This window comes from Sphaerodactylus townsendi, linkage group LG03 (assembly GCF_021028975.2).
Source record: "Sphaerodactylus townsendi isolate TG3544 linkage group LG03, MPM_Stown_v2.3, whole genome shotgun sequence".
In the NCBI taxonomy this organism is placed as follows: domain Eukaryota; kingdom Metazoa; phylum Chordata; class Lepidosauria; order Squamata; family Sphaerodactylidae; genus Sphaerodactylus; species Sphaerodactylus townsendi.
The window spans coordinates 125,989,366-126,009,776 of record NC_059427.1 but is presented as its reverse complement, the minus strand read 5'-3'; the positions used below and the strand labels follow the sequence as shown (position 1 = coordinate 126,009,776).

Genomic DNA, 20,411 nt, shown 5'->3' with positions numbered 1-20,411 from the left:
AGGCTGAAGTATGCAAACGATTCAGGAAAACAATACGCTTGCGGGGGAGAGGGAAATGCATGGATGGTGCATCAGAAGGATTACAGAATTCAAGTATTCTGTTACTTAGTTAACGGAAACATTGTACTAGTGGCTCTGGTGGGTTTTCCGGGCTGTGTGGCCATGGTCTGGTGGCTTCTGGCCATGGTCACCAGACCTAGAAAACCCACCAGAACCAGTTGAATCCGGCCATGAAAACCTTTGACAATACATCATACTAGTGGCATTAACAGAAGTGGCCCATACATTTTCAAGGTTTTCTTCTACAATTGTGACCACTGGGTTGTGTTTTTGTTAGTAAAGGAATACCTAAATGTTGTCAGACTCTCCAGTGGCCTGATAGATTCCACATTGTACATCACACTTGCAGACACACAGATTTCTAAATTCCTTGCCCGTAAAAAGGTCACTGATTCATTTCTGTGCTACCCCCGCGTCTGTTCTGAATTCACACTGAAAATCTCCCAAATAGCACAGCTGTAAATCTCAACCTGTTGCTTAGACACCTTCTTGCCTTGTTCTTTGGGATGTGAGAGGCAAGTGAATACCACTTGCAATGTTCAGCTCTGAAAACCTGGATTGCCCAAGTTGTTTTCCCTTACCTCTGGCACGGCCTAGAAAGGGCCAGTATGGCTTGGCCTGGGTGCCCTGCTGGTGAGGCTGCTGTCATTGTCTCTTAGGAAAGCTTTCCGAGTGGTCAGTTTAATTGCAGAGAAAACATAAAGGCAGCCTCCTTTAACCTTTTCCAGGCTCAGGATTTTCCATGTCAGCACTCACTGTTTCCATCATTTTGCTTCAGCAAAAAGTTGGTACTGCCACAACATCACACACGCTTTTCTGTGGCTCTGTTTGGAAACTGGGTTTGTACTACAACCCACTCTGTAATTAAAAGACATTGTTTGGGTTGCACAAACCCACCTACCTTTGTTCTAAATTCATCCTGACTGCAATCCAGTACATTTAATGAATTCTCCCTGCTACAGTAGAATACAAAGTAGGTTTTTATTTTCTGTTGCTCCCTTTCTCATTGTCACATAAATTCTTTTTGATATTAAAGGAACCATTTCAGATTTCTGTGTTTGTGTGTGGGAGGGGGTTGATTAACTATAACTTTCAGAGCTATACTTTTGGATAGATTCAGCATTTGACTGCAAACAAGCAATGCCTTTTTATGAATGTTTGTACTTATTACAATTTTAAAAATCCTCATAAGAGCAAGGTTGTCAATATATGACAGTCTCAAATACCTTTAGTTGTTTATAGTATGTAGAACCTGTAAGCTCACTAGATTTGTAAGTGCTGCTGGTGAATAATCACATGAGTGTTGATCTATGGCTACCAATCTTGATCCTCCTTGGTCTGAGATTGCAAATGCCTTAGCAGACCAGGTGCTCGGGAGCAGCAGCAGCAGAAGGCCATTGCTTTCACATCCTGTATGTGAGCTCCCAAAGGCATCTGGTGGGCCACTGTGAGTAGCGGAATGCTGGACTAGATGGACTCTGGTCTGATCCAGCAGGCTCTTTCTTACGTTCTAATAGATCTGAGCAGTTAACCGGGGGGCCAGGTCTGGCTGGGGACTGCAAAATGGGGTATGCATTTTGAGGAGTAGGAGAAAAAACTGAAAGGGAAAGGGAGGGATTTTGGCAACTAGTTAGTGTGAGATAATGACAATAATGGCTGGTATAGAGGTTGAGAATACTAAAATGTCATGGTATTAATGAGCTCGTTTAATTTGCTGTAAGATATTTATTCAGTGCATTTTTATCCTGCCTTTCCTCCAAGGAACGAAGGGCAACATAAGTGGATATTTCTTTGTCCATTCTATCCTCACAGGGTAGGCTAGGCTGAGAGAGAATGACTGCCCTAAATCATCCAGTAAAATCCTTAACAAGTAGGGGTTTGAGCACAGGTCCCACTGGTGCTATCCCAAAATTCTAACCACTGAGAATACTTCCTGGGGAGTAAGCCCCAACATTGAACCTGCTTCTGAATAGACCTATTTTGGCTTGCTCTCTATACCACTCTGCCCCCAGGAAACATCTCTGAGACAGCACTGACCATAGCATCCTCAGATAATGCTGGGAGACAGCATGGTGGTTCTCAGATGCAGTAAGATCTTGGAGTAACAGAGCAAGAAAGTGCAATAGAAGACAGTAGAGGAGGGTGTGTGTTTGGAGCAGTTATAAATTATGCCTGGTGGTGTAGATGGGAAAGGGGTCTAAAGAAAAATGTTCCTCCCTCTCCCATAATATTAGAATTTGACATTATCCAGCGTATTGATTCAGGACAAAGGGAAAAACCACTTTATACTATATATCATTAACGTATGACACTTGTTCCACAAAATATGGTGATACATCATAGCCGAGGTGGGTTTTGAAAGGGAGTTACATAAATATATATATATATTAACACCCGTTAGCCATGACATTGAAATGGAACCTCCATGTTCAGAGGCAGTGTATCCCAGTTATAGGACAGGGGCTGTCTGTTTAGCATATAGCCAGCTTTTAAAGGAAAGTATACTTTTCCCAAATAGGCTGGATGGGTCCCTAGTATGGTTCAGTCAGGCACTTCTTACGTATAGTGCTGATGGAAAGGCATAATTGTGACCAAAGTCTAGGAGGGTTTTCCCGAGAGGCCCAGAAGGTCCAAGAGAAATGGAAGTTGGAAACTGTAGCGGCCCTACCAAATGACAGCACAGATATTTGAACATGAATGCTCAAGCAGCATGTGGTGCTCTGCTCTTTTTTCCAGAGGCCTTTGCAGATCTGTAAGTATAGTGTGTAAAAGAGAAGCTGATCTCTGGGTGTAATTAAAATAGTTTGGACTGCTGCAGAACGGCTGTTTTAAGAATTGAGGACAGCCGTAAAATGAGTGAATCGCAGCAACACCTGTGTGGGATCATCTTGTCATTGGTTAGTCACATTCAGGAAAGGAACACCAAAGTAACAGGAAGTGTCTCCCAGGAAACGTGTTGAGGGGCTGAAAGCAAACTTGCTTCTTAATTGTTCAGTTCGCCGATTTGGCCTACATTGAATTCTAGCTCCACTGGTTCTAATCCCCAAAGAGCACCTGACTGATTTTCCATTTTGGACATTTAAGCTGCATAGTTGGCACTTGCAACTGTGGTAGTTTAGGGGGAATCATAAGTATTTTCCAGAGCAACGGGCCTCTAGGGCATTGGCAGCTTTGCTATGGTAACTAAGGTACCTAACAAGAATTTAAGTGGCTTAATTTCAGGATTTAGTAACAAGTTAAAAACAAAACAAGGGAAAGACATTACTCAAAGCTCAAACCAGAGATAGGGAGTATATAGTTCATGAGTTCAGTGATGTTTCTGTGTTTAAGATATTCTGTATCTGTAGGAGTAAGTGGCTCATTAGCAGAGGTGTAGCAAGGGGGGAAAGCGCCCGGTGCACTGGTGCGTCCTCTGCCCCGCCCTACCCCCGGAACGCCCTTGCCACGCCCCCACAGGGGTACATGCCTGGTGCTTCGCTCCCCCTTTCCCTTGGAGCTACGCCTCTGCTCATTAGTCACTAGAATTTGGATCCTTGGCAAATTTTTGAGAGGGACCAGACTTTGAATTGAGTAAGTGATGAATATTTAGCAATTTTAACTCGCCCAAAGTTGTAAAGGCTGTTGTTACCTTGTGGTGTTGATGTTCATGTTGATGTTGAATTATTTGTATGCCATTAAAGGTGTTCGATTCGAAGTATTCGAATATTTAGCAGTGTGAGTGGGAATATTGCTGGCTGTTAACACTGAGTGATACTGGATAGCCATTCATACTGGAAAAGTGGGAAGTCAAGAATCTGATACTTGTGAGTCATATGGAAGAAAGTAGTTGAGATGTGCCCTAAGGAATGTTTTTGTGATTGGGCGCTTTGCTGGGGGCCAGATTAAAGTCCTGGGCTCTATTTGTGTACTTCTGCATTAGAATGATAGCACAGAATCATTGCCAACTGACTTGTGTGGGGCTTAGATCGAGAATCTGATGAGTTACTGTGAAATCCTGGACAGTTACACCCTTCCAAGTTCATTGAGGTCACAGCTTGGTTGTGCTTGGCTCTTGAGAGATCAGTGAAACCCTGTAGCATCTTCTGTTTTTGTTTCTTGAGGATTGTGCTGGTCACTCCTTTGGCTCAATTTTATATGTGCTTTCAATCAACCCAGTGTTCATGCCCCCATTCCCCAGTGTTAGCTAGGAGAACATTCCTTGGACTTCCTTGGTGGTCTCCCATTCAGATACTGACCAGGGCCGACCTTGTGTAGCTTTCAGCAGTGGCGTAGTGGTTAAGAGCAGGTGTACTCTAATCTGGAGGAACTGGGTTTGATTCCCTGTTCTGCTGCCTGAGCTGTGGAGGTTTATCTGGGGAATTCAGATTAGTCTGTACATTCCAACACATGCCAGCTGAGTGACTTTGGGCTAGTCACAGTTCTTCTGAGCTCTCTCAGCCCCACCTACCTCACAGGGTGTTTGTTGTGAGCGGGGAAGAAAAGGAGTTTGTAAGCCCCTTTGAGTCTCCTATAGGAGAGAAAGGCAGATATAAATCCAACTCTTCCTCATCGTCGTCGTCGTCTTCTTCTTCTTCATCTTCATCTTCATCTTCATCATCATCTGACAAGATTGGACCATCCAGGTCATGCCATAGCTTACATGCTTGTAATCCTCCTTCCACAGATACTTTCCCCCTCAGCTCTGCTCACTTCTTGCATTGGAAACAGGCACTGGGGGAGAGTGGGAGCATGAAGCTGTATGTTGAAAGATGGAGGAAGAGGTTGGGTTCAGCACCCTTGACACATGTACTTTATTGGCACTTAAAATCAGCCCCTCCCATTTCACAAGAGACAGATGAAGCTTTACACCATATGAGTCATGGACATCCTGTTTCCCCGCCCCTACCAATATTCTAGTTTAGTGTTTGCAAAGTTAACTGTACTGATTTAGTTCAGTCCAGAGGACCATGGCTAAAGACCGGGCTTACTGTTAAATTCACTTGTTGGGACTTGTTTTGCCTGGCAGTTTATGCCAAAGATTGGCAGATCAGTGCAGCAACTGCTCCTAAGAATCTTAAGCTAAGAAAATCAGGATGCTAGAAGAAGATAAAAGTGGAACAATAGAATATCACAGACTAAGAAAGGGTGCAGAATGAATAGTCGACTCCCTATCAAAATTTCATAATGGGGCCTCATTTTTTAAAGTTAGCAGTTATGTATCTTGTGGGTCATTTTTCCCCCTTATATTTTATTTAGTTTGAGAATCTCTTTGGGACATCTGCCGGGGAATCCATTTAAACCTCATTACTGCTGTTTGTTGCATTGCCAGTGCTTTTGAGCTCTAGATCACAACTGGGATCACATTACTAGTATTACTTTTTAGACTTTCTGAGGGTTTTTTTGTTTATACCCCATCCTACGATTAGTCAAATGTTATTGGCATTTTTCATTTGCATTCAAAATAGTTTTTTAAATGGCTGGGTTAAATTTCATATGTGCTTTTTTGACATCACTGTTCATTTAGATGTTTTAATAAATCTGTAAGTACCAGGGGGGGGCTTGGCAAAGACATTTCTCCCAGTTTTAAAACAATGAAAATGAATTGCAGACATCTGGTGAATCTGGATAGGGTGAGAGTACATTTTACACCACAACATGTATCTCAGTGTGTTTGGCTTGAATTATCTGGGTTTATCTTACTAACTCTATTTTTTGTCTAGGGCCAAACCAGATGAGACACTGGGAATTCTGAGTCTGGAGCCTCAGGTGTTTCTACAACTCCATTATCAAGTACTTTATTGCCTGATATGGATGGAGGGGATGTTTAAGCCTCTGCAGTGTTTTGCTGGTCTAAAATAACCCCAGAGAGATGCTGTTTACTCCTTTGGGAAAACATACAAGTAACACATATTTGTACTCATATGTTTCCCATACAAGACAAATAGTGTCTCCCTGGAGCTATTTTAGATTGGAAAAATGGTGTGGGGAGAGGGTTGAAATGGCTCTGCCCATATAGAATTGAGTGCTACACTGACTGTCACAGCCCTGGAGATATGTCTGGTATTCTGTCACCCTCCTGTCTCAATCCCATAACTGCTAAAGAAATTATTCCTGTTCCCAGTGAGTTAAATTATTTCCTCTTTAAAGGAATCCCCCAGGACAGCCTGAAGTGTTGGCCATAGAGGTCCCATCTAGGTCTCCAACTCCCATAGCAGCTTCTTTCATGTTTAATAGGTGTGATATGCAAATGGTAAGGGAACGCTTGCCCTCTGAAGCACATGATAAATCTGTTAGTCTTTAAGGTGCCACAAAAGTTCTGTTTGTTTTTGCAGTTACCTGAATCTGGTTAAGTTCAGCATCTGTACCTGTTGCTGTGATGATAGTATTGTGGAATAACGTCTCTTACAGCAGAATGTACATTTAAAAAAAGAAATGGTGTGGCATGGGACAGTGAACACAATGTCAACACTTGCTTGTAGAACGGATCATGTAGATTTGGTTGTCTATCTAGTTTGAAGTTGTCCCATGGAAAAGATTCCACCTAGATGGTTCTTGAGGTACTAACAACGAGGAATTGGTTAGTCTGGGAACGGATTCTCCTTGGCTTGGCCTTTGTCAGTATTGAGTTGGAGCCTTGTGTAACTTCAGCAGATACAGATAAAACATGAGGAAGTTGTCTGGTCTGTGCTAGATGGATGATCTCAAATGTCTATTCTGTGAAAATCTCAGAAGCTATTTGTCACATCGCCCATGGTCTCATGCACTGTTTCTTCCAAAGTGTAAGGAAGGGAATAAGAATACTAAGGAATAACTATGCAATCTTAATTTAGATTCTGTTAATGATTAAGCAAAATATGGGAAGGAGATGATAATAAGGTTTTATTTAACTCTGACATCATGCTGAAGGGGGTAGAATGACTGGAGTTGGGCATGAGTCAATGCTTCTTTGAAGAACGGAAAGGTTCCAACTACCTTGGCAGTCATGTAGTATCTCCTGAAGAAGCCTTCCTTCGCCCCAAATAATGTTAATAGCTGTCTCACAGCTGCAAATTCCCCCTTTTTGGCTTGGGGGCATGCAAATCCAGATTTTCTTGGATGAGATGAATGATTTCCGTCTGGCTTCAGGCCCGCTTTTGAAAGTGAATCCACCTTGATGACCTTTGCTGGGGTAGACAGGGAGAATGGAACTCTGTTTTTTTTCTGTAGGACTTCTCAGCAATTTCCAATACTGGCAGCCATGGTATCCTTTTGCATTGCTTGGCAGAGACCAGTGTCTATGGCACTCTGCAGATTGTATTCCAAAATGAGATGCTAGGGCCAAACATCTGGAGCAGTTCCCACAGAAACAGTTCCTGGCTTTTGAAAAACAGCCAAACTGGGAGGCTAAAATGTCTTGGGAAGCCTGCCCCCACCACGCGCTCCAGACAAAGAGAAGGTTTACTCTGGATGGCTGGTTCCAGAAAATGTTACTGGGGAACTATTGCTTGACTGGTGTCCTGCAGTGTCCCATTTTGTCCCCATCCTGGTTATTACAAGGTTGGTTAACTCTTATAAGCACACAAGACTGTCTGATTGTCAGATGACAGATTGGAGATTACTGTACTCTTTCCCACCAAAAGATCTAAGTAGCATCCAGCTTCGCAACATCCTTTTTGAGACTGAATAATTAGAATACTATACCATATACCAAATGTAACATTGTAATATTGCCTGTTTTATTTTCAAACACTCTTCTAATAATTCATAGGATGAAATTTGCCTTTTACACTGTTGACGTTTTCACTGAGCCAGCCAACTTGATCTCTTCTTTTATCACTGCCCGTTCAGACTCAACCGCTGTGCATATAAAGCTAAGACAGTGGTGGCGAACCTTTGGCACTCCAGATGTTATGGATTACAATTCCCATCAGCCCCTGCCAGCATGGCCAATTGGCCATACTGATAGGGGCGGTAAAGTGAATCCTGGAGTATCAAGAATTCCATACCATGAAACTAGGATTATTTGCCCTAGGTCGGAGAGGTTGAGAAGCCTCGCGGCTCTCCAGATGTTCAGGAACTACAATTCTCATCAGTCTCTGTCAGCATGGCCAATTGGCCATGCTGGTAGAAACTGATAAGGAGTAATTCCTGAGCACATCCTGGAAACGATTTTATTCTAGATGCATTTTTCTCATGATTACAGGATAGTTTACCCATCTTTAGAAGATTTAGGAGGAAGGAAACTGACCGCCATCCCATACACAATGGCAGTAAGTTTATCCCCTAGAGCAGGGGTAGGGAACCTGCGGCTCTCCAGATGTTCAGGAACTACAATTCCCATCAGCCTCTGTCAGCATGGCCAATTGGCCATGCTGGTAGAAAACTGATAGAAGTGGATTCCTAATTTGGCAGGTTCTAAACTAAAACCATTGCTTCTTCCTACCTTCTTCAGGCTGTGACATGGATAGTCAGGCTAGCCCAGGGGTCTGCAATCTGTGGCTCTCCAGATGTTCATGGACTACAATTCCCATCAGCCCTTGCCAGCATGGCCAATTGGCAGGGGCTGATGGGAATTGTAGTCTGTGAACATCTGGAGAGCCACAGGTTGCAGACCCCTGGGCTAGCCTGATCTCATCAGATCTTTGAAGTTAAGCAGGGGTGGTTTGGATGGAAAACCAACAAGTCAGCCGAGGGTTGCTACACAGAGACAGGCAACGGCAAACCACCCCTGAACATGTCTTGCCTTGAAAATCCTACAGGGTTGCCATAAGTCAGCTGTGACTTGATAGCAAAGACAAAAAACACTCTGCCAGCTTTCTTCAGAGTCTTTGCTTTCGGGGAGGAGTGAGATCTGTCTGCTTCTCCTCCATGGGGAGATCCAGAACAGTCCTCCTGGTCCAGTTAAATGATTCCTGGCTCCGTGGAGCATAGAAGCTTTAGGGACAAATGAAGTGTGTGCGAGAGCTTCCTGCCCTCTCTGAATCTGCAGCTGGCTCAGGGGTTGTGTTAAACTGAAAAGAGGAGAGGGAACCGGCCTTGTGTCTGAGACCAGTTCCCTCTGTCTGTCAAACTGCAATGAGCAAACCCCCTTTGCAGGACAAGAAAAATGGTTTAGGAAGATGTTATGCCTGAAGGCCCCTGAGGCTAGTTCCCTTCCTCGCCCTAGATCAGGGGTCTTCAAACTATGGCCCCCCAGATGTTCGTGAACTACAATTCCCATCAGCCCTGCCACTTGGCCATGCTGGCAGGGGCTGATGGGAGTAGTGAATCCATGAGCATCCATGGAGAATCCCTGGATATAGTTACCCTGGATTCAGAAGAACAGCCGACTTGGTCCTTTCAGCTGAACTCCCATCTCGGGTGGCATTTCTTTATTTATTGATTGCCTTTCTCCCTTCCAGGACTCCAGACAGCTTACAATATAAATAAAACATTATGAAAACACAGTAAAAATAACAATTACGAAACCCATAAAACCACAGTTTAAAGTTTGAGGGGTTGGATACCGTTCTCTGATGCCTTGTTGTGGATGTGGGTAGCAAATGTATACAGTTTGACTTCACCATTTTTGGAGTTTCTTCAGTCTCATCAGTTAGAAGCATGAGATAGAGCTGAGTGTTACCTGCATATTGGTGAACCCAGCCCAAATCTCCATGTGACCTTGCCTAGTGGTTCCATGTAGATGTTAAAGAGCAAAAGGGATAAGATGGAACCTCATGAGACCCCATAGTAGTTTCCCTAGCACCACCTTTTGAAAACTACTCTCCCAACTACAACCAGCTCCACAGAAAAGTGGTAGTTCCCAGCCCAGAAAGATACCATGTAAACAGTATCAAAAGCTGTGCCCTCTTATAGTCTCCTACCCTGCTGTTTCACCTAGTATATTGCCTTATAAGCTACCAATTTTACTGTTAAAGGGAATGACTACAGATGGAGCTAAACAGAGCTGAGCTTTATACTTTGACTATAGTATGTTACTTTGAAAGACACAAATACCCTGTCAAGAGACATGCCAAATATTGCCGTTTGTGGAAATGTAATATAGGAAGGGTAATATAGATGGCAGTTCTGTATTTAGGCCATCCTGTTTCTCTATTAAGAAATGAAGAAGTCTTCAATTTAAACAAGCTGTGCTAATTATTGTAGTTGCATAATTTACCTTATGTTGCATAAGTCTGCATCTTTTCTGTTTTTCATCATTTTGGTTGTTGATCAAGGGAGAAGCAAGGTCACTGAAGCTTCACCCTCAAGCACTGAAAATCTTACTCAGCATTCCTCTGGTTTTCCTATCTATGTCAGCAGAAATTAATCAGGCATTTTCCAGCATATCACTGCAATCATAAGGGCTAAAAATGGGATTTAAAAAGTAAAATTGGGATTCACAGGAAGTTGGATCATATATGCTCTACTGAGCCCTTATATTGATTTGTTCAAATATTTATATCTTGCCTTTCTCCAGGGACTCAAAGTGGCTAATAATTTGCCTAATTGCAATTATGGAATCACAATACAACAGCACAGTGCAAACAACAAAATAAATTATCAGAATGTAACAACCAGCCGCCCCCTTGAAAACTTTATGAACATAGCTGTCTTCGTGAAATTCCCTTGAGCTTGGTGTTCTGACTTCATTAAATTCTTCATTAAATAGCTTGGTGCCCTGATTCCTTTGAGTAAGCCTGGCTTTAGCAGAGATGGAAGATATATGGATTTATCAGAAGATACCCAGAACAGAGATTGTGCAGAGGAGCAAAACTGGTGTGTGTTTGTGTGCCCTTTTTCTGTTCTCCTGAGCAACATTGTTCTACACAGGGCCTAGTAATGTTTGTGTGTGTGTGTTTGTTTATTTAAAAAAAAGATGAAGAGAGAAATTAATTATAGTCCATTCTTTATAGTCTTTCTTCATTACCTCACCTACAGATACCCTGACCCTATTTCATCTGAAAAAATCATTGCCATATTATTTCACTCTGGAACTGGTGCCATGCTTCCTCTTGCTTTCAGAAGACCTGTCTTCCTCAGCAACCATTGTACTGTGCAGTATTCATGAAACTAACCAATGTTTAATCCGTATAAACAATTTATCAACCACAGTCTTAATAAAAAAAAGTCCAGTATTGTATTTGTCTCTCAACAAACCATAGTTGTCAAGGGGATAATCCCAATTCCCTGTGACTTGTTAAATCTGCTCTTATCTGGAAAACTGCAAGCACAAAGACAAGGCTGCATGCTGTTAGTGGAGTCAGTGTGCTGAGAACAGAAATGTGCCTTGGGACAAGGCTGGGTAATGTGGACAGTGGGTCTAAAAAGTCTTGGTCAACTTTTGGTTTTTCGTAACATCCATAAAAGTAGCATTTCTCCTCTATTAAGTCAATTGCGCTCCTCAGTGGATCCCTCCTCTACTTGGAGCTGCTAGGGTCCAGCATGGTTCAGTGGAGGGCAAGGGGAATCTTGTTTGTGTCCGTCTGAGGAGCAGTGGACTCCAAATACAGCAAGAGCTTATGGTACTTCTTTATTATTCTTTTCTCTTCATTATCTGAGCTTCAAATCCTTACTCTGCCAGGTAAGCTTGTTGGGTGACCTTAGGCCAGTCACTCTGATTTTACCTGCCTTACTCCACAGGGTTGTTGTTGTTGTTGTTGTTGTTGTTGTTATTTATTGGGTTTATAGACCGCCCTCCCCTGAAGGGCTCAGGGCGGTGAACAACATATAAATGGAGCACAATATCAGGTTAAAATTCAATAAATATAAGCTAATACGGCTCTAATAAAAATAAACCCTTCCCCATTTAGTGTAGAATGGAGGATAGGAGACTGATGGGTCCCCACTAGAGGAAAAGTAGTGTGTACATGAAGTTAATAAAATACATAATAAAAAAAATTGAGGGCCCTATAAACAGGATGCATGCACCTTCAGGTGATGTGGGAAGAGTATTTCCTGTATCAGATTCTATTTATGGGTTCCATGATTGGGGGCGAGAATTTTAATTTTAAAAGTCAATGAAAGTTCTGGAGGGATACAGAGATTATTTGCAGTTTGTAGGTCTGAAAGAGAGAAGACTATTTTATGTGTCTCTGCAAATTATTATTACAGACCAAAACTCTTTTGGCGTTTCATGGCAGCCGGAAGCTTGGCTGAGTCAGCAACTTTCACCGGCGCTGACCCGAAAGAGCGCTTCGGACGATCCATGGGCGGTCGAGGCGGGCAGCCCGGTACGCAGTGGAGCGCCCGGCGCCATGCCTGACCGGCTTGTCCCTGGAGCCTCGGTAGCGTCGCGAAGGCCTGGGGTTACCGCCCTGGCCTGGCGCAACTTTCGCCTGCTTTCGAGCTCGCGCCCAGGGCAGAGGCGTGTCCCCAGACATCAGCGGCAAGCGAACAAGTCGTGTCTTTAAAGGGCTGGAAACCAATGCACCGAGTCGGGAGGAGAGTGCCGTGGAAGCGCTTACCTGCGTTAAGCCCGGCAGCGGCTTCACTGCTGGCATATTCCAAAAGCGCTTCTTAAGCCGTTCACCGAGGAATCGCCGACTCGCTTGAGGCCAACCGGGCCCGGTCGCGAGAAGGCGGCGGCTGCGCTGCAGCTTCTTGCCGCCCGATGCAAATGGCAGCCTGGAGAGCTGGCGTTTTACGTCTCCAGGCGTCATTTTTCCTAACGCCCGTTCGGAAAGCGACGCTTTGATTTTTTTATGAAGGAAAAGAAATTCCACCTAAACATTAGGAAGAACTTCCTGACCATCAGGGCTGTTCGACAGTGGAATTCACTGCCTCGGGAGGAAATTGGTGGAGTCTCTCCTTCTTTGGAGGTTTTTAAACAAAGGCTGGATCAGCATATGTCAGGTAGATTAGCACGACTGTGTGTTCCTGCATTGGCAGAGGTTAGAACTTTGATAAGCGCCCTTAGAAGGGTCTCTTCCAACTCTTTGATTTTATGAAAACCATATGCACCCGTGTCCTTGTCTCAGATGAGCACACATTTCTTAGGGAGGGAAGAATTCTGTACTCAAACAAGACCTTTAGAGCAAGCACCCTTTGCTAGGTGATGGCTATGAAAGGAAGTCAGTACATGAGAGTTTCCTTTTCTGAGTCTTTTTCCCCTGGAATCCATGTACTTATGTATCCTCATGTATATATTCTAGTTCTCTCTTCCCTGGTCCCTGGGTTGGCTGAACTGCTGGATGCTTGGCTTAGAAAGTGCAAACCAGCAATTCCCCCTACAAAGCCGCACTGTTCAGAACAAAAATTCTCCTTCAATGAGGTTGCATTTTTTGCCAGTGATTCAGCAGCACGTGAGTGGAAAAGCCTGAAGCCATAACTATTAACCAGGCCTAAAGCTCTCAGCCACTGTCACACAATCATCTCAGCCAGGCCAAAAGCATTTGAGTCAGGCCATAGGCAGTCTTCTTGAAATTGAATTAAAAGAAGGCTATGAAACTGAGTTGGATGATGAATGCACCATATGTGCACTATGCTGGGACAGGACTCTGCAAGCACAGATGTATCGTTCCCCTTTTCAGTGATGCTGGAAATTGCTGGCTGAGACTAGCATAAAAGAAAAGGGGAGTAATGCAGAATCACAAATCTAGAATTGACTTCTGAGGTCCTTCTGGCTGTAGCTCTCTGTACTAAATGATACAGCCTCTCCAAATTCACAAATTCAGAAAAAATAACACATTTATTAGGATTGATCAGGGTGTGTGTAATGTAGTAAGCTTTTAAGTTCTGCAGAACATGGGCTTAGTTTGAATGTTTGCAAAAATGAAATTGTGTTTCAATGAGGGAGAAATTATACCAGAACCTTCCCAGTCTCTCTTGCAATTAAAGTACTGGAGAAAGTTTTCTGTGAAAGCCTGTTTCAGAACTGATTTTCTGTATGGAATCATACAACCAGAAAGGCCCAAAGCTCAATGGCTGGTAATATGTTTTGTTTGGAAATTGTCCCATGTTCAATCCCCAATATTTTCAATGACAAAGGAACTCTGGTAAAAAGGGCTGGGAAAGGTCTCTAAGCCGATGACCTTAGAAAGTCCCTGCCATTCAGCCTGGACATGATGGGTCAGTACACTGTACTGGTATCATGCAGTTTCAGATATTTGTAGGCGGACTGTGCTTGGTAAACAGGATGTTGAGTCACGATTGTGCTCTTCTTAGCAGCACAGGGAAAAGTTATTCACTCTGAAAACAGCAAAACTTTATTCTAGGGAACTTGATGGGCAACATGTGTATAGATAACATGATGAAGTACAGTACTACTTAGCATAGCACACAGTTAACAGAGGGAATACATTGCTACGGGATGTTGCACAGGTTTGATAAAAGCCTTAATTGTTTTCCCTCTCCTCACTTGTTACACTGAACTTTAGTTTCACCCTTTCCCCGTTCCTTAGGGTTTTTTAAAAATTTAATCCTTGCAGCTAATGGTTCTCAACCTGTGGGTCGTGACCCCTTTGGGGGTCGAATGACCTTTTCACATGGGTCGCCTAAGACTCTTTGCATCAGTGTTCTCCATCTATAAAATGGATAAATGTTAGGGTTGGGGGTCACCACAACATGAGGAACTGTATTAAAGGGTCGCAGCATTAGGAAGGTTGAGAACCAATGAGCTAGAAGCAGGAGGATTTGGTTGTTCCGTGTAGCTCAAGATATGCAAGGTCTGAATGAAGACGCTGGGATCCATGTCTCTGCATGTCTTTCTTGATTGCAGTCTGTTTGGTGGAGCACCCGTGAGAAAGAAATAGCAATTCTTCCCAGCCATTTGGTGCAAATTTCTTAGAGACAACCAAACCCAATTTCTAAACAGTTTACAGTGTGTGTGATTTTGGTTCCCTTTGTAATGTGTGGCTTGGCTCATGGGCTCTTTGTGCTCTTAGGTGTGGTGGAGCTGCTGGATAGCTCCTGCTTTGTTTGTGGCATCTGCATGGGCTGTAGGGTGTGGTCGTTGAATGCATGGATGGCCATGCATGATTTGCTTGGCCGTGCCACCATCTGGTGTTTCTTGTTAAAAAAAAATCCCTGGGCTGAAGGGTAAACTGCTGCTTGTTCCAGGAGTCAGTTCTTGGTGGATTTTGTATCATTGTTATTGGTGAACGTGGCTTGTGCCAAAGCAGGAGTGTGTGAGAGAATTTCAGGGCATAATTTGAGCCCTTGTTTTGCCAGCTCGGAACACTACAATTTGTGAAACAGTAATGATAAGAGGATGCCTCTTGCTCATTGTATTAGACCTGAGATATATTTTCTATGCAACAACTTAGTCCCCAGTTTTATGTGAAGCAAATCAGATGGGCAAGGGACTTTTTATTATTGCTGAGAAGGTTCAGGGATGGGGCCTTGTGGAACAGACTTAAATTTACCCCTTTCTGAATGCTGGCACATGATGTGTGATTACTGTCTGGAAGGATATGATAGAAAATAGATCAGTGGGTGGAGAATATATTAGTATCTGCTAGAACAGTAGCAATAGTAATAGACTGTGTGTTCAGAATTGACATAGGCAAGTCTAACAGTAGCTAGTATTGCCTGTGTGCAATTTGAGCATGCCCCTTCTCCTGGTAATCTACATTCAGTCTCATAAGTCATGAAAGGAATATATCCATGTTATTTCTGAAATGATATTATACTGATGCAGATCATCATCATGGGCTCTTCAGGACCTGGGAAAGGGTTGCCAGAACTGCTAGAAGCTCTCTTGGAGATGGTTAGTGGTAATCTATAGTAATAATAGAAAAGCAGAGAGTTGACCAGAGAGAAGGTATATTATTTGCAGCATAATGCATAACCGGTTCCCTGAAAAATATACAACGATTTATGGCTTTAGGTCTGTCTGCTGGTACTGTTATTGGGTGTAGGGAATGGTGAGCAGTGAAATGTACTGCTGCTAGGACTTCAATAAGCCTCAGAAGGGTTGGCACCAGAACTGGCATTCAGAGGCATATCTGGGGGAAATGGCGCCCAGAGACAAATTGTCTCCGCCCCCTGCCACTGAGGAAGCGTGGGGCTCCACCCCCCCAGCCTGGCTGCTGCCCCTCCTGGCTCCCTGCTCCCAGCCAGCAACCGGCAGTCCCTTCTGTCCTCCCCTTCTGCCGTCCCACGTCAGCTGCTTTTATAAGCACTGAGGCTGGGGTCAGGGCTTGGGGTGTGTATCCCTGCCCCAGGGGCGTGGCCTTGCCCCTGGCCTCAGTGTTTATAAAAGCAGCTCTTGTAGACAGGGGACAGCAAAAAAGGCTGCCGGCTGGGAGCTGAGAGCTGGGAGGGGGGGCAAGGCTGGGAGGGGGCGGTGTCTTCAGGCTTCCTTGGTCCCGCCCATGTCGATGATGACATGGGTGGGGTCGAGGAGCCCAACGATGACGAAGCAGCAGGACTTCCTGCTGCCTTGCCTTCTTCCTGGTCACGTAGGGGGCGATTTGCACCCCGCAGTGACCAGATTAGTCAGTGCCTATGAGGGACAGAAGGTTACCCCTCATCCCTAGGCAAATGCATGCCTAGCTAGTATTCCATATGTCCACTCATTTCTTCTGTGTCTTTGCATTTTCAGTGATCAGAGCAAAAGCTGTTTCTCTGCGAGAGAGGTGGACTCCGGTAATGACATCTATGGAAACCCCATCAAACGTATCCAGTATGAGATCAAGCAGATAAAGGTAAATAAAATAGCTTAATGATGGTCTTATTTACATGGAACAACAATTGAAAATTATTAAAAGGAGCACAGCATTGTGCTAAGAATAAAAGATAAAGTGAGTCTACCAGCGTGGTACCTTTGTGTTGTTCTAGCTTGGGCAATACATTGTTTTGTTAACAGAGCAAACGGTGTCAAAAAAAGGCTCTGAAGGGCTCTTAATATTTATCAGTGATATCTTATAGGTGATGAAATCTCTCTTATTCTAGTTTCTCAAGTGCCCAAGTCTAGAACAACAAGAAATCCACAACTTGGGACTCACATACCAACTGTGAAGATTTAATTTTTTTTATTTTATTATATTTATACCTATCCATATATATATTTATACCCCATCCCTTCCTGTGATTAAAAAACCTATAGTCCAGTGGTGGGATTCAGCAGGTTCACACCACTTCAGCAGAACAGGTTGTTAAAATGGTGTTTGTAAACAACCAGTTGTTAAATTATTTGAATCTCACCACCGGAACCGGTTGTTAAATTATTTGAATCTCAACACTGCTATAGTCCATCCTGTTTTATGGTGAAATAAGGCACACACAGAGGCGTAGCTGGGCCAAACTGCGCCTGGTGCGGACTCAGCATTTTCCGCCCCCCATGGGCCCTGCTCCTGCCCCTCCGCAGGGGCCCCCCACGGTATCCTGCTCCCCCCACTTACCTTAGTTCTTAGTTTCAGGCTTAGTTTCAGGCTGAAAAGCGGCCTGTTAAGTTCAGGCTGAAAAAAAGCCTGGGTGGGAACTATACCCAGGAGCCCTTGGGTCTCCTGGGTAGTGTAGTTCCACAAGGGCCCATTTTAACCTGAACGGAACAGGCGGCTTTCCCGTACAAGCTGGACTGTCCCCTTAAAACTGTCTGGACTTTGGATCACCTAGTACCTCTATGGCTAAAACCCTGATAAAGCTGATGGGAGAAAAGAGTAACAAATGCTGATCACAAACCTTGTCTTTAACTACTTTTCTGGAAGAACTTGGATTTTCACTCCTTCTAAAATGAGCTTTGTGCCATTAAAATGACTTCAACCTAATCCATCAAGCTGCAAAATATTAATTTCTAGCATAAGGTGGTTGTCATTTTGACAAGTAAGAACTTGTATAGTACAAAGAGTTCAGTGTGTCCCTGTTAATAAAGCATCATAGGCTGCTGAGTGATAGTGCAGCATTTTATCTTACTTTATCATCATGTGGGAGGGGCTGTTGTCATTGGCTTTGCCAGACTTCAGGCCTTGGGGGTAGAGTTAGCATCCCCAGTCCAATGTTTGCATGTTTTTAGTTTGGCTCAAATGGGGATTTTGGGGAGGCTCATTATGACATAATGCCAGCACCTCTTTTCTAGAGCAGCACAATTAAGTAGAACACAACTGATATGTTTTGATACCAATGTACCTAGATTTTCAAAGAATACAGCCAGTCATTACCCACTGATCCTTATTTGATCTTACAAGCCTGCGTTATAGTGGCTGGTTTTAAGGCAACCTTAAAGAAGCAGCAGTGGTGTAGTGGTTAAGAGCAGGTGCATTCTAATCTGGAAGTACCGGGTTTGGTTCCCCGCTCTGCCGCCTGAGCTGTAGAGGCTTATCTGGGGGAATTCAGATTAGCCTGTGCGCTCCCACACATGCCAACTGGGTAACCTTGGGCTAGTCACAGCTTTTCGGAGCTCTCTCAGCCCCACCCACCTCACAGGGTGTTTGTTGTGAGGGTGGGAAGGGAAAGGAGTTTTTTAGCCCCTTTGAGTCTTCTTACAGGAGAGAAATGGGGGATATAAATCCAACTCTTCTTGCTGGCACCATGGAGGGATAAACTGTTTATCTCAGAAACCACTAGTCGCTTAAATTCAACAGCATCTTGTCTTGTGTTCTCTGGATTACCTGCTTCACAGCAATATGGGTACTGGTGTCTCCTGCAATTGGCCTTACTAACGTCTTCCTCTCTAGATGTTCAAAGGGCCTGACCAAGCCATTGAATTCATCTACACGGCTCCTTCATCAGCAGTGTGTGGGGTGACGCTGGACATTGGTGGCAAAAAGGAATATCTCATTGCAGGTAAGAAATAACTCCAACACAGAAGCATTGTTTCTGGCTCACCCCACCCCCCCACCCCACCCCCGAAAGGTCAGGGAGAAGGACAACAGGCAAGTTTAATGCTTCTGGAGGATGTAATTTTGAGTGCCGAATGTGGGTTTCCCTCATTCAGCCCTGCACTTCACTATGAAGAAACATCCCTCAGCTTAAGCTACCTCACCGATCTGTTGTGAAAACTCTGCCTTTTGAGCTCCCTGGAGAAAGGATGTGATGCAAGTATAGAATCCAGGAATTCCCTGAGATGTAATCAAACAATTCTGCCCCTTATGATGGCTTCCAATGCCACTAGGGTGATATGCCCTTCCCACTGAAATAAATGCAGTACCTCTAGCTCATGGGGCAAGCAGAGCTCTTGACATACCGTAAATGACACTTGGCTGGCACTGTGCTGATACCAGAGTGCAGAGCTGGAACTGGAGTCCATGAGCTGCTTTTGCTATTAAATTTTGGGCAAAGAGGTTTGCCAAGCGCCATCTACTGGCATTTCCATGCAAGGACCACCAATATCTTTTCTGCAGCCAGCTCTGTTTCAGCAAGACTCTGTGGGCTGTGATGAGGCATGCTATTCAGCAATCTTCAAAGCAGTGATGTAGCTGTAGATTTTTAATGGGGTGGGTTCAGGGGCGTGGACATTCCCCCACCCACCCCGGGGGCGTGGTCACGCCTCCCAAGCTCCGCCCCCACCTCAGTGCTTATAAAAGCAGCTCTCCCGAGACCGAGACCGGGGACGGCAGTCTCTTCTCCCTGGAGGGGAAGGAAGAAAGGATTACCAGCTGGGAGCCCAGCTGGTGGGGGTGAGGGAGGGAGGGGGTGAGCAGGGGGCAGAGCTTCGGACATGTAATGCGGGTTTGAACCTGTGAACCCCCTCCTACCTACATCCTTGCTTCAAGGCAGGGTTGTCAGTCCCCAGGTGAGGTCTTGAGAGCTCCCGGAATTACAACTAATCCCTAGACTTCAGAGATGTGTTTTCCTAGAGAAAATGGCTGCTTTGGAGGGTGGATTCTACAGCATTATACCCTGCTGAGATTCCTCCTCTCCCAAACCCTGCCCTTTCTAGCCTGCACCCCACATCTCCAGGAAGTTCTCAACACAGAGCTGGTAATCCTGCATCAAGGGTTAAGTCTGCTAGGATGTGACCAGAGGCGTAGCTGGAGCCAAGGAGCTCGTCTGGTGCACTTTCGGCTCCCAGCCCTCCTGCAGTAGCCCCTGTAATTCCACACACACCCACTTTAGCAAACTGAGCAGGCTGGAGAACAGACCTTCCTGTTCTGGTGGGAACTACATTTCCCAGGGTCTCCTGGGAAATGTAGTTCCCTGCTACAACCTGGAGCTGACAGAGGCAATTTAACTTCGGGTTTGCTAAAATAGAATTGGAGGCTGACGGGAGAAAAAATTCACCCGACCCCTTCCCCATAGCCTCCCACTTGGCGCTCCCCACACACTTACTTTGCTTGGCACTCAAGCAGGCTGGAGAACAGGCCTGTCTATGTGGGAACTACATTTTCCAGGAGACACTGGGAAATGTAGTTCCCACACAAGCAAGCTGAGCCTGTTCTCAACCTGCTGAATTATAAAGTAAAACACCGATGAACTATAAAAATGAGTGTGTGCCGAGAGAGGGGGGTCAGTGTCGAATCAGAATTTTCCGC

The 20,411-nt window shown here is 44.5% G+C and overlaps 1 protein-coding gene across 1 annotated transcript in view; it reads left to right on the top strand.

Moving 5' to 3' along the window:
• TIMP2 (TIMP metallopeptidase inhibitor 2) overlaps positions 1–20,411 on the top strand; it is a 35,140-nt gene that overhangs the window by 8,490 nt on the left and 6,239 nt on the right. Inside the window, 3 exon segments of the mRNA XM_048489860.1 lie at positions 16,544–16,563; positions 16,566–16,646; positions 18,615–18,723. Coding sequence (XP_048345817.1) covers positions 16,544–16,563; positions 16,566–16,646; positions 18,615–18,723 — 210 coding nt within the window.